Here is a 14,203-nt window from a genome sequence, read left to right as displayed (position 1 = left end):
AGCTGGAGCCACATGGATTTAATTACAACAGATTTCAAAATAGGAAAATAGGTTTGGAATCGGTTTACAAAGAAGCAAATAAATTAAATGTTTCTGTTGCGTCTCTAAAACCATGTTTATCTTGAATGCAAACATCGTTGTTTTTAGGGTAAACACTAAAAGGGTAGGTATACAGGCCTGTTTGAGTAATTAGTTATCAGTCTTATCTGTATCCTGGTTTAAAATAAGCCCTCAAATCAGAATTATTGATCCTTTTTGTAATAACAAGGAGGTCAGGTTAAATTGGGGGCCACACAGCCAGAACTTATTTCCAGTTGCACAAAATTACTTGATGAGCAAGTGGATCAAGATTAGCAATGACTGACTCATCTAAACTGTTGAAAAACAGTTGTCAACCAGTAGCAGTACACTAGAACATCCAAAAACAAACAACCAATAAAAAGTTAACAGTAATGTGGGACAAGCATTCGTGCAAAGATGCTTTGGTACACGATTAACAGGAAAGCAAATAAATAAGCAGCATCTTTGCTTCAGATGTTTTATGACTTATGTTATTTTTTAAAACTCTATGTCTTAAGCTTTCACAAAGTGAACAAAGTGTACTCACGTCAGATGTATAAGCCTTAAGGACTTTTTTCCAGACTGCACTGACATATCTGCCAAATGCATGACAAATTAAAACTCTATGACACACACAAATCTGTGTGTACCTGTGTGTGTGTGTGTGTCTGTGTGTGTGTGTGTGTGTGTGCGTGTTGGTCGTGAAACTAGTTTGGGAAAAGATCAAGGTAATCTCACCTATGATGTCATCTGTATTGAGGCAAAACAAACAGTTTCACTTCACAGCAAAAAAGCAAAGGGATGACATCATCTGTGTGTGTTTCTGCTCACCTTGTGGGTTGTGGGTCCAGCGCTCGGTCCGGCGATAGTGTCGGGTGATTGCTGTGGAAAAGAAACACACACAATCTATTAGCCAATGAAACACAGTAAATACACTGAACAAATACAACTACGACAAGAGACCTTTTTCATCTCTTAAAAAACGTTAGTCAAACCAACAGCATAACCACAGTTCCTCGTACTCGGATATGTATTCTTTATAATACACCTGTAGAATAGTAAATATGAAATTAATGAGTACAGAAGTAAGACTCTCAGTCGAACTTTGACCCCAACATAAATATCTGTACGGCTAATGTTGCCATGTCATGCCCTTTGACCTGGGTGTATCCATTCACTTTTGTTTCTCCAAACAGGAACTAAACTCTTAATATTTATGGATCATCACAGAGGAACTGAATGGCAGCATTGATACGGTGTTCATAAAAACAGATTAAAACAGATCGAGAATTAAATCAAGCAGAGTGGAAAGAGCTCTGCAATGCAATAAACTCAAATGCAATTTAGTGACATCTTGTCCTGGCTTCTCTGCTGCAGGATTAATACAGTTTCAAACATTTCTCAGCCTCATGTTCATAGTTACATAATTCTTAACAGGTTCTATGAGTCTTTGTGGTTTAGACTGTGATGAATATTATAATTCAACAGCAACATAAAAATTATGTCAAATAAGGTAAAAGTATCCTGCACTGACACATATTAAAACCTTAATCCCATGGTGTATTTGTGAAGTTATTTCAGCCAATCAAACATCTGTGCTCGTCCATTTTTAATGGTAATATATGAGCAACATTCAATAACAATTTGATAAAAAGATTTCAATCACACTTTATGAAGAAAGCAATAACTACAAACGTTAATCTGTTACTTTCAAACCCATACAAGGAAATGACGTATATCTCTAAGAGCGATCACCTCCCAGAAACCTTTTTTTTCACACTTTGCCGCTTATCATCGGTATTGTTTGAAGAGGTTTTCTGCCTCTTATCAGGACACAATATTGAGATAAAAGTCAATGAGCATATAGTGCAGAATGAGTGCTGAAATATTTATTTCATTTAGACTGACATACCCAAAAGTTTATCACTGCTGTAGCTAAGTATTTTTATTTGAGTAGAGATCACCTCTGTGTAACCAAGGTGCGACAAATGATTTTAGGTTAAATACACAATACATGTCTCCAGGTGTCAAACATCTAGGTAAGGCAAAAATATCCCAAATGGAATCTGTATTGGGCCTTTTTCATGAGTGCATATTCACCTGTCAGTAAAATAACAGGTGTTACTGATAAACTGAACCACAGCTCTGTTCTATACAAATGTCCCTGTGAGCCAATGACACTGTGACAGTGAGCCAGCATGCATGACACTTGGACACTGTTACTGGAGCAAAATGGAATTCAGCCATTATTCATAGTTATTTTCACCTATAATTTTGTTAGGGTGACAAATGTGTGAAAAGTGGATGTCAACTGTTGGCCCATACGACAGATAAACTAGAGCAGGAAAAAGCCTCTAATCCATTCATTGGACAGTTACAACGCCTGTCCTACTAGCAGAAATAGAACTTCATACATTGGTCTCTTGCTTGAAAGTACTTGTAATTCACAGATTTACAATCAAGTTTAGAATTACAACTAATAGGGTTACACTCCATGTGTTACAATGGTGGTAGCAAACTAATTTTTGCAGAGGTGTATTGCAGAGTTAGATTTGACTGGAGATTGATGAGCCTTTCTCTTCCTCCTGTGGACCAACTAATGTGTGTCTTATGACAGCATACTGAGCAGCACATAATCAGTCTAATGCACTAACAATGTCAGTGGGCAACAACCATATCAACCTCATAATATATGAGTAGATAAACCTTTATTAAGTTAACATTAGCGTGCAATATAGATCATCTCCGCTACATGAGATTACCTTGACTTTGAATAATAAGCCTTCATGTATCACAATCATTTCCACTGAATTTCTTGACCTCTGCAGAAAAAGGTGATTAAAAAGTCAATGAATAGACAGTAAATATATAGTGCATAATATATTGATTCTCATTCAGATAGGTCCATATGCTATTGAGAGGGTGAGCAATACTAACAGACCTACAGGTTTTATGGGGAAACAACAACAATATGGAGATATCTGGAGGGCATCTTACTAAATACCTGGTCGTGATGATGCCATGTTGATATGATGAGGTCTAAAATGATTAAAACAAAATACAAACTAATCATGGAAAGAATGTATTACTGCACACAAGAGATACAAGAGAATGCTGACTTTGGAAAGAGTTTATTTTTAAGCAAGAGAACAAAGCTAAGACTAAAAGGGGTTCCAGAATAACCGTGAAGCAGAAGCAGTAGGTTATCTGCAGGGCTTTAATAATCCAAGCAATTTAACCCAGCAGAGAGATTGGAGAGTAATAAATGGTGTGAAAGTCATTCAGTATTGGTACAATACATCATCATTATCGCTGGATATCTTATGGAAAATACCAAACATGGGCATGTGCTTGGAAAATCCTCCATAAACTGCAAATTATGGAATCCTATTAGGATGACAATCACGTTGTCAGAGAGAAAGATAGATAAATGAGACGCTCTTGCAATAAGAGTGCAACTGGTCTGTAAGCTCAGTCAGTGAACCGCGCTCCCCGATGGACACGAGGGTTTGATTCTCTCTGCAAAACTTAACAGAAAATGAAGCCTGTGGAAGCGATCGCCGCTTCCCTTCACCGCTCACTGAATGGCAAGAACAAACCAGCAGATTATGACAAATAGAGAGAAACAGAAAGCTCAAATGATGGAACAAATGAAAGGCACCTGAGCAACTATGGAGGATTGACGTAGCTGAATCAACACAAATGAATAGCACACAAGAGAAGAAAGAGGAACGGGATATGGCAAGGAATATGAGTATGACAGATGGAGGGAGAGCAATGAGGTAAAGACAGAGAGATCATTCTAAATGTAGGAAATGGATTTTTTTTTAAAGTGAGTAAGATGAGGAGAAGGGGAAGATTAATAAATGGAAGTGGCTTTGAGTTGCAAGAAAATGAAATAGCGGTGTGATTAGAGGGTTGTGGAGCAGTGTGTGTGAGTCTCATTAGAGCCGTGACGCTGTCTGGGATGTCTCATACACAAGCGAGCAACTGTTCACACACACACACCCTATTCAGAGGAAGCGTTTGATTCATTCTCCTGTCTGTGCACGAAATATAATGCCACAGCAAGCAGTCGGTTAGCTTAGCATAAACACTGGAAACAAGGACAACAAGCTAGACTAGCTCCGTGCACAAGAAAGAGAATCCACCAACCAGCTGATCCACTGCTCCCTTATCAAAACATTGCATCTTCATTGCTTCATCTGTAGAAAAACTGAATCACAAAAACAAGCTACTGGTGTTAATTTACCACAGGCTTGTAAAAACTCTGAAAGAATTGCAATGCTTACACACAAAGAGGCCGATCAACTCATTATTTCATGTCATTCTCGCAAACTACTCAAATCCAATTAATTAAACAACAGGAAATTACTCCTTTCACATTAAAATATAGATCTTCATTTCTGGTTTGCTGCTCTACTGCAGATTCTGTAATTTAAATATCTATGTCGTAAATAGTTGCTGGGACAGAACCAACACCGTGAACACGCCATCTTGGAGTATCAGAAAATAGAATCAGGCTTTTATTTTAGACACCAAGCATTTCATAAATGCCAAACGGTAATAGGCAAATTAATCGACAAGGAAAACTAATTATCAGCTACAGCCCAGCAGGAAAATCGATGGAATCCCTGAGAATGCTGGAAGGTAGCTGTGCATTCAATGAACACAATTGTACAGATTTGTGCACATTTCAAAGCAATTTAAGGAACTTTTTTGGGCAGTGGAAAAGTTTTGCTGAGTGTGGATGTCCTGAGAGATATCAGCAAAGATGAGAGGCTTCTTTTTTTGTGTGTGTTCGAGTCTGACTTGCAGAGCTTGAACTAGGGGGTTAAGTAGAGCACACCAGCCAGCCAAGCAGACAGACTAAAATAAATTGTTTCTGACTCGACCAATCTCTGTCTTGCTGCTTGGTTCCCTCTTTTGTCATGGTTGCTCTATCTTATCTCTCCATCTCTTTTGTCTCCCTTGTCTGGTGAATACAGATCTCTCAAGAGGTCTTTGTTTGTCTGCCATCATCTCTTGTTACAAACACACTCAAGACACACACCAACGCTGGAGGAAGTTTCATTCAAACTGTAAGACGGTGAGAAGAATGTCTGCCAGCCATGTTCATGTGAACCTCTTTGTCTGCACCTCAGTTTCTTACAAAATACATCACAGGGTGTTTGGTCCATTGCTGCCAGTACACCGGAGGGCCAGAGGATACTGACAGAGGGAGAAAAGGCTAAATGAATGAGGGCTATAAAGAGAGAGCACATGCTGACACGCTTATCCGTGTGATGACTTCAAAGGGTGTATACAGAGAGAGAGGGAGTGGGAGCAGAAGAGAGCAGGGTCATTATCTGCAAGAAATGGATTACTCTCAGATTAGATTGCTGAGCACAGTGAAGAGTTGTGCTCCACCCCCACCCCCCACCCCCCCACACACACACAGTAAGCTCCTGTCCACTCCGACTGACCTGTCATACAAGGAAGTAAAATAGAGACATCATAGCGGCGACGCTTCAGTGAAAGCAACCTCTAGGAAACGCAACCCACGCCGATCTGACGAGACAGCAGACCTTTTGTTGTCCTGACAAGACAGCTGTTGATAGTGGTCTAATTTTAGGAATCGCATGTCAATGGGAAATGAATAAGAGTAAAACTTTGATCAACTGATTATTTATTTTATGTCTTATTTTGTAACAGTGGGATCATTTGTTAATAGGAGAATGTCTGAAATATGAACATTTTGGGTGACCAGATCATATTTGACTTGAAAAAAATTTCTCATCCACCAAAGAAGATAACCTTTTACCAGCGTGTGATTGTTTGTTGGTTTGATAATAAGTAGGATCACACAAAATATACTTTAGAGGATTTCGACAAAGGTGTCAGATCCAGGAAATTAATTTTCATGTTTAATCTTTCGGATGTTTTCAGCACTCTTTGTTATACATCAATTACAGAATGTACTTGGTATAGAAGGTTGTGCCTGTAGCATGCTAAAACCTATAAAGGTTTAAAAAGGATCCGAATAAAGAGGTGGATTCACAATTTATCATCTTGATTACACTATTTGAAAAATTAATAGGAAACTGGGTGGAATGATTTGCCATGCAAAAGGAAAGAAACCATCACATTTCAAATGAATCTGGATGAAGGAATGGCGTTTTTTCTCTTTCAAGAACCCCAAGGGTGGCTACTTTGATGACGCACAGTCTCGTGGGAATTTGGATTATAGGGTGTAATTTAATTAAAAGGGACTGTTGTGCTTGGGTGGAGGTAAGCGCTCGACTGAGCGCCCTCATTGTAGGATGAGCATCCTTAAAATGCGCCTGATTCAATCAAGCTCATCAGTATTATGAGAAAATATCATATCAAAGTCGACGTTTTCATTTGAATCAATACTGAAACATGTCATTCTTTGAAAGAGACTGAATGCTCGTGGTTTATTCCTGCCTTCATTGAGGTGGTTTAAATAATAACAGGCCATTAAGGTTGCTGTAATTTACAGACAAAAGGCCCTGATGTATTCCACTTGTGTATTTGTCTGTTTTTTTCATATTTTCAAGTTAATGCAGTTGGAATTCACAGAAAGGTTCTAATGATATGCCTAGATTCACAAAGAGTGAACGTAAGACGAGTCTCTCTTTCTCCGCTGCACATTTGCCCTTTCATCTTCTTGTGCTCAATATATAATGCAGTTATGGATGTGAAATATTGCTGGTAGAAAGAAAACCACATGGAAAGCCTGTGTTTTTTTGCTGCAAATGTAAATTGCAGAATTTTGATGATCTTCTGAGGAATATCATCAAACCTCATTGAAAAAGAATCATCTTGAAAGTCCATTAGCTTCCATTAAGGCAGCGGTAATCTCATTTTACTACTGAAATGATGTATCTATCTAGAGCATCAAACTATATATTTATATACATGTATAATATGAATTTAAAATGGTAAATCTTTTTAATAAGAAGAAAAGATGATGCACTGTAGCTACAACTCCAAACAAAATAGTACAACTGGACTGGGATTGCATCATGGTTCAGTTTTGATTGCATGAAGATTGCAAACACTGAACTGTGATGGATACGACTCAATGTCACATGTGTTACATCTATGAATCGAACTATTTTATGAACACATTGAGAAACAGCCGGAGGGAAGCTCTAATAATCTGCTTCTGATTAGTTTTACCTGTGATATTCTTTAAAAAAAATCCTTTCTGTGTCACAGTTTGTCCAACAACTGAAGCAAAATGATCAGCTTCATCTGTCAGTGTCCTTCTTCCTAGCCATACTTGTGGTGTTGCTGGACTTCTACAGTGTGGCTACTGCACAGAGTAGAAGTATGGAAAGAAGGTCAAAACCTTCCTGCTCCTCTTCACCCCATGACAAGAACTTAATTTTATTAGAGAGCAAGTCACAGAGAACACTAAAGCAGGATTGTCAAATGCAAACCTGGTGCTTGCTGGAATCAAAGACAACAGATGGCTTTGCCTGATGGAATTTTTCTTTTCACCTCATAAGCTGTGTGTAAACATCAGAGAAGCACACGCAGTAATGTGGGAAACTACTTTAGGTCAGACGTTCTGCACTTTGTGATATCAAAATAAAAAAGAAAATAATCATTCATCTATTTCCTTGTATAGATGAGATAATCATCATCGTCTCGTCTACAAAAGGATGGATGGATGGAAAAAGAAAATATATCACATCAAATACATTAAATGACAAAAGGTGAGGAAGTGCCCTCTTGTGAGAGATGCCTACTTTTATGTAGAACAGATATTTTGTGTTTGGAGCATTTGCAATGCTGAGTGTGACTGTTGTGCAGCACAAAAACGAAGCATCGTACTTTGTTTCTCATCTTTTTGGGGGAATATTTAAGTGCACATATCAGTGTGTGTCTGTGCAGGTGGAGCGTAGCAAACTGAGAGAACCAGTCTGCATAGAACAGCCATACCTTTACACTACTTACCCACGCCTCATCACACACACACACACACAGACACACAGACACACACATCGACTCAGATGAAGACGGGGGGGGGGGGTGTCACCATTTTCTTTACCTACTATTTTCATTCCCTTCAGGTCATTCACTGACATCAATACAAATATGACACAACAAATCCACTGGTTGATTGAGTTTTAAATTCTACACCAGTTATCAAGCTCTTGAACCTGAAATTCATTATAATAAGGATTTACAATGATTGATTTGTTTTCACAAGAGCCTTGTGATGAGAAACTGAACTATATTTGAAACCTTCACTTAAAATAACATCTAACATGAGATAATCTGAAGTTGTTGCACATCCTTAAGACGTTTGGGCCCAGTGGGACGGGAAGCCCTGACACTCCGATTCCCTCAAACAAAAATCCGACGTGTGTTTTTCTTCTGGCTGCCACAGATGATGAAGATGAGCAGGGGTGACATTGTGAGCAGACATTTAGCTTGTAAGGTACGTTTGGTCCACATCAGGGCATGTCGTGTCACATACAGTAAATGCTTAGTGGACCGAAAACTAAAAACAGTACCAGACGACTAATGGGATTATTTCTAGATGGTTGATCTACAAATTGGCCCCGTTTGGATTAGGTATGCTAAAACAGTTTATTACTGGTGATGTAATGTTTATAGCAGCAGGTTGTTGGTTGGTTATCAACTGGATTATGTAAAGCTAAAGAATCAATTTCTATGAAACTATGAAAATAGACTAGAACAGAACCCATTAAAATCTGGTTCAGATTCAGAATTTTTTTAATGTATTAAACACTGTGAGATGTGTCACTATATAAAAATAGATCTTGATTAAAAAAAATGCTTGTTTACGGGACTGCAATGAACATGTGCAGTTTGGAGCCGACAAACAAACATCTGGATCCACCAGATTTAAATGGTTGGCTGTTACAAATCCCATAACCTTAAATTATAGATCCAAACGCTGCGAGTTTCAGTTTAGATGAGGTTTGATTGAATTATAGGGAACTCTTGGTTTTTGGTGGAGGTAAATGCTCTGCTTTGAATGAGAGTCTAGATTAGTGTTTTTTAATAAAAAATGTTTATTTGCTGCCTCCTGCTTTAGAAATGCGAGGATCTGTTGCTTAACTTGAACTGCGTCTCAGTTGTGGACGATTGGAAGACATTTAAAGACAAATCCTGCGTGGGGAGGGTGTTGCCTTGACTACCGGAGTGTGAAGGTGTGATGTCCATGAGCAAATTGGTTATTATGAATATAGCTCGAGCGTGCTCTCTCTCTCTCTCTTTGGTTTACACACACACACACACACACACACACACACACACACACATACACACACACACACACACACACACACACACACACACACACACACACACACACACACACACACACACTCTGCGACAGCAACGCTTGTAATAAAATGACAACACCTGAGTCGTGACGGGGTTACGAAACACCCTCGCAGCTGAGCGCCGTCGGGAAAACTGACGGTTTAAAAAAAAAAAAAAAGAAAGAAAGAGAAAAAGATGAAGCCTTAAACCCGTTGCTACCATTCATCCAAACACAAGACGGAAAAGGACGAACAGTCAACCTATGGGTCTGAAAATACTCACGCTCTTCTTCCGCAGGTGCAGTCCATGCTTGAGTAGCCCCGGCAGATCCCGGATTTTGTGTTTGAGTTGCGCCTGGTCCCGCGCGCTCCGGTGCCACCGTAAACCCGCGAGCAGGCTGTCCTCGGCGGGCTCGGAGTCCTCCATGGTTCCCCTCCCTCTACCTTCTCCCGTCGCTGCTCGAGCTGCCGCCTGCCTGCCTGCCTCCGCTCCGGCTGTCTTCTACTGTATCCTCACGAGGCGCACCGCCGCTCGCGCCCCCTCGCCATTTCCCCCCCGCCTCGCGCTCACACACTCAGCGACCTGCATCTGCAGCCGGATCGCGCGCAGCGGAGCGGAGCGGAGCCCAGTCGATGTGTTCCGCAGCACGCGACGTCGTTCCAGCCTGTGGCTCGCGCGTCCCACTCGTTAGCGCCACTCGACTGATGTGTGTTTAGTGGAGGGGCGGGAGGCGCACAGGTGCGCAGGAACGTTCCCGTTTCAACCGTCTAACTGACGAAGGGCGAGGCGCCTTTGAAATATTCACACTCTCAGTGTGTGTGTGTGTTAATGACGTTTCATTTTTATGTTCGTTTGTGTCAAAATTCAATACAACACAAACTATCCGGTGGGGGGAGGGTGGGGGGGAGTATAGGGATACGTCATTACATCACATCACCTGGCTCGAATTTCCATAGGTAAACAAGGAGCAGACGAGGAGTGTTGGAGTGTCTCATCCAACGCGGTGAATGGCTGAAGTGTTTTTGGTCCAGATTTGAAACAGTTTTGTCCTTGGTGGGTGAGAATGGAGCCTGGAGATTTATCGTTCCAGACAACCTGAGGCTGAAGGCAGGTGATCTGAAACCTGAGAGTGTCTCAGCCCTTCATGGATTGTGGAAGACGAGACAACATGTCTCCTTATTGGGTTCCCCAATACTTAAAATATTAAGAAGTTATCATCAAACAATCCTTTTCACCTCCTTCTTGTTTTGCTTCAGTTGCTGTATGTTTTTTTTGGCATGCTGATGATTGGTTTTGGTTTAAGAAAGCCTTAGTGTTTGGATCCCGAGTATTACTGAGAGCCAGATTATTTCCAAAGTTAACATTTCACCCACCAGACATCACTGAAAAATGTGCTTTTCAACTGTATCTCAGTCAGTACTCCATTCATCCTCATTACAATTAATGAAAAACAACAATAATTGTGATAATTATTGTTATTATTAATGCAATAATTCACAGCATTAATTTTGTTTAATGCCATGAATAAGAAAATGGTGGTGATAGTTTTCCCACCTTTTTTTTTATTGTTAATGGCAGCAGACAAAGAAATGTTTTCAACTGCAGGAAGCAGAAATTGTGTTGAATGGCTGCAGTTGTTTTCTATTATAGTAAGAGGCTCCGCAGCAGTTCTCTGTAAATCTGACAAAAGAACTTGTCACTGAATGGATGTTCTTCAGTTGGGAAATTAAATTTGATTTGATTGAACCATAATTGTGTAAGGATCCAAGCCTGAGACTCAAAAGGACATAAATTTGATTACAGTTTGTGTTCAGTGAGTTCATTTGTACAACTCAGAAGTCAAACCCACTTTCCTGATAGGGCTTGTAATCTGAGATAATTACCCTCTTTCAGGGACTCAGATTATACCAGCACCATGGTTAGCCAGTGCAATAAGATGTCCTACTGCATATGCTGTTTGGCAGCTGAATAATACATACACATTGTTAAAACAAACTCAATGGTTTGAATGAAAATTCAATGCTGAAAGCAGACTCACTTTTAGAAAAGGAACAGAGTTTTCCTCCTTAACAGCAATTTAAAAGTGTTGTAAGAGACCCCTGGAGAAACATGAGAAGCTCAGACTGTGGAGAATGGGAAAAAATCTTATCAAATATGTGTCTATACTTTAATATATTGTTGTTCATCAGAGAAATGAGCCTTCCTACCATGTGAGGGCAATGTTCTCCTAGAGCTCCATTACAGATCTGTTTAGAAATGGAAGGTCTGCCACAGGGACATTCTAATAGTCCACTTGGGTAATCACTTGAACATTTACTTAGCTTTCATTTATAAAGTGAGATGAGTCACTGAGTTAATGAAGACGCTTGCACAAATGTTTCTGTCCTATGAGTACATTTAGACTTGAATGAAAATGACAGAAAGAAAAAATAAATTCTGCATAAGCCTTGTAAGATAACTTAACAGTCAGTGTAAAGACATTAAATAAATACCTGTTCATGATCAAAATAAATACTTTGAAGTTAAAGTGAAATTGATTTGATTCCGTGACTCCTGAGCTTAGCTGAAGGTCAAGGCCATTGTCACACCAGTCTTTTAGCCATCACCCATAAAATCTGGCAATTAATCCACATCATCATTCAAAAGCAGAAGAACGCTATTCTGGTTGGACACTGTGACATCAGGTATCGTGAATCTGGTAGTTCAATTTAACCAAGATCCGGTCTTGTCCCTTAAAAGTCTTCCTTGTATAGAACATATGACATGACAGTCAGAACAGACACAGATATAAACTGCAACTTGTCTGATTTGTGGAGGTAAACAGTGTTTAGTTACTTACTCTATCTGTTATTTACAATTTCCCCTTCATTTAATCATTTCATCTTTATATCGTCTGTTGGTATTTGGTTAGATGTTAATGACAGTGCTGACAATATGAGAAAATAACCACTGATTATTGTAATTTAAATAAGGCAATATGTGCATACACTAATGTTTTCAGGGCCCAAATATTATGTTGAACTGTTTTTTTCTTGTAGTTTTTCAGAGTTGCTGTTGTGATGCCACATTCTCTACAGAGAACCACCTTGACTTTTGCTAAATTATTACTCCGGGGAAAATGTTTTATTCATCAGAGAAAAATGCTCCCTGTAATCTGTTAAAAGACCAATCAAAAACTCAACACAACCAAACAAAATAAGTACTTTTTTTTTGGTCAATGTCATGTAGCTGACATCTGAGATCTGATGAACAGCATCAAGCTGTGGAATGCCCTGGTTTATTTACAGTTTAAATTCCAGAAAGATTATAAGATTGCATCTGTATAGCTATGACATTCTTTACAACCATTTTTTGAAATTAGTTCATGCATCATGGATTTAGCTGCACACTAACTGGAACAGTAAAACTCATATTTAGTCTTACTGCGCCAGTATAAGTCTAAACCCAACAGAAAATAAGAAAAATAGGGGGGAAAATGGTATTTGCTGAATTGCTGAAGAAGCAAAAGAAGAATAGAGGACTTTGGATTTTCTTGTGTTGAGTCTGGAGGATGATGAAACGTGCTGATTTGTGGTCCCTGGTGGCCCCATGGGACCAGCCGCTGATAAACACATACATGCACATACTTCCATTTATGCACACACAGCAAAATCAAATAAACCTGATTCTACAGCATCTGAATGGATGAGTCTTTCATAGTAGTGTACATGCAGACTATACAACACACCAGGATTACATGATCATGCACAGGGAGAAAAATGGATTATAGGGGGAGGGGTAGTAGAGTGAAGGAGATGGGAGAAGAAGGAGGGAGAGGAACAATTGGAGGGAAAAAGGTGCACGAGATAGTGAACCAATTACCATAGTATGGGAGAAAACCTTTCATCCTAAAAATGTCACCACACACTCAGATAGCGCACACATCAATGTGTCCGTCTCCTGCATATAAATACAGGATTCATGCACACATGGTCAGACCCCTCTTCAAACAAATGCACTCCTGATTAAATATTGAGGCATGCCTGTGGCGGACTGACTGGAGTTACAATTTCCCCCCCATCTCTTATGGAGCTCCCCATTTGTGGAAGAAGGAGGAAGAAGCGCCAAAGGAAAGGAGAGAGAAGAAGGGGCTGGAGAAAAGAGTGAGAAATAGCTACAAAGAGGAGGGGAGGATGAAAGGATGGGAAGAGGAATGGGAAATTCATAAGAAACCAGCTTGGCAGGGATGAAAAGACGGGGAAGGAGTGCTGACATGGAGACAGCAGCGTCAGAAGGCAAAGACAAGTTAGGCTGGCCACATTAAAATGAATGTGATTTATAAGGTCAGACAAGAACAGAAGCAAAGCTAACATCAAGAAATAGATGAAACGTTTTTTTGTAGTAGCATGACCTTTAGTGAATGACAGATGTTAAAAAAAATAGGCTGGTCCATCATTTTGATCCAAATTGAAATATCTTACAAAGAAACACGCTTGTGTAGCCTATCATCTCAGTTTCTCCATGATCTGATCATTGCCCAGTTTTTACAGATTCACCAACTTCATCGTTTTGTCATTCTTAGCAGAGTCATCAGCCACCACCACCACCACCACCACCTTCAGCGTCATCTGTGGAGTCTAGGAGCCAAAGATTTTCTGCCAGGCACCATCTACCGCAGCAAACATTTAACTGTACTAATGGTGGAAATGAGGCGACGTGCTAAATTAATCTGATGTACGTTTCTAGCCTTCTAAACATCAGCACAGACCTGCTGTTGTCACCGTGGGCTGAGTCTTATTTGTCGGGGAAGAACATCCGTTTACGCTTTAAAAGCATGCAGTGATCATTTTAGTAT

General features: G+C 39.8%; 1 protein-coding gene across 1 annotated transcript in view; it reads right to left on the bottom strand.

Moving 5' to 3' along the window:
* rapgef5a (Rap guanine nucleotide exchange factor (GEF) 5a) overlaps nt 1–9,992 on the bottom strand; it is a 36,232-nt gene extending 26,240 nt beyond the window's left edge. Inside the window, exons 1-2 of the mRNA XM_068332340.1 lie at nt 9,652–9,992; nt 892–942 (exon numbers count right to left, since the gene is read on the bottom strand). Coding sequence (XP_068188441.1) covers nt 892–942; nt 9,652–9,795 — 195 coding nt within the window. The 5' untranslated portion in view covers nt 9,796–9,992. The remainder of the gene's footprint in view (nt 1–891; nt 943–9,651) is intronic.
* Between the last annotated feature and the right edge of the window lie 4,211 nt (nt 9,993–14,203).

Source organism: Antennarius striatus, chromosome 14, assembly GCF_040054535.1.
Source record: "Antennarius striatus isolate MH-2024 chromosome 14, ASM4005453v1, whole genome shotgun sequence".
NCBI lineage: Eukaryota > Metazoa > Chordata > Actinopteri > Lophiiformes > Antennariidae > Antennarius > Antennarius striatus.
Note: the sequence above shows the minus strand (reverse complement) of the source record. Positions and strands in the feature narration are given on the sequence as shown.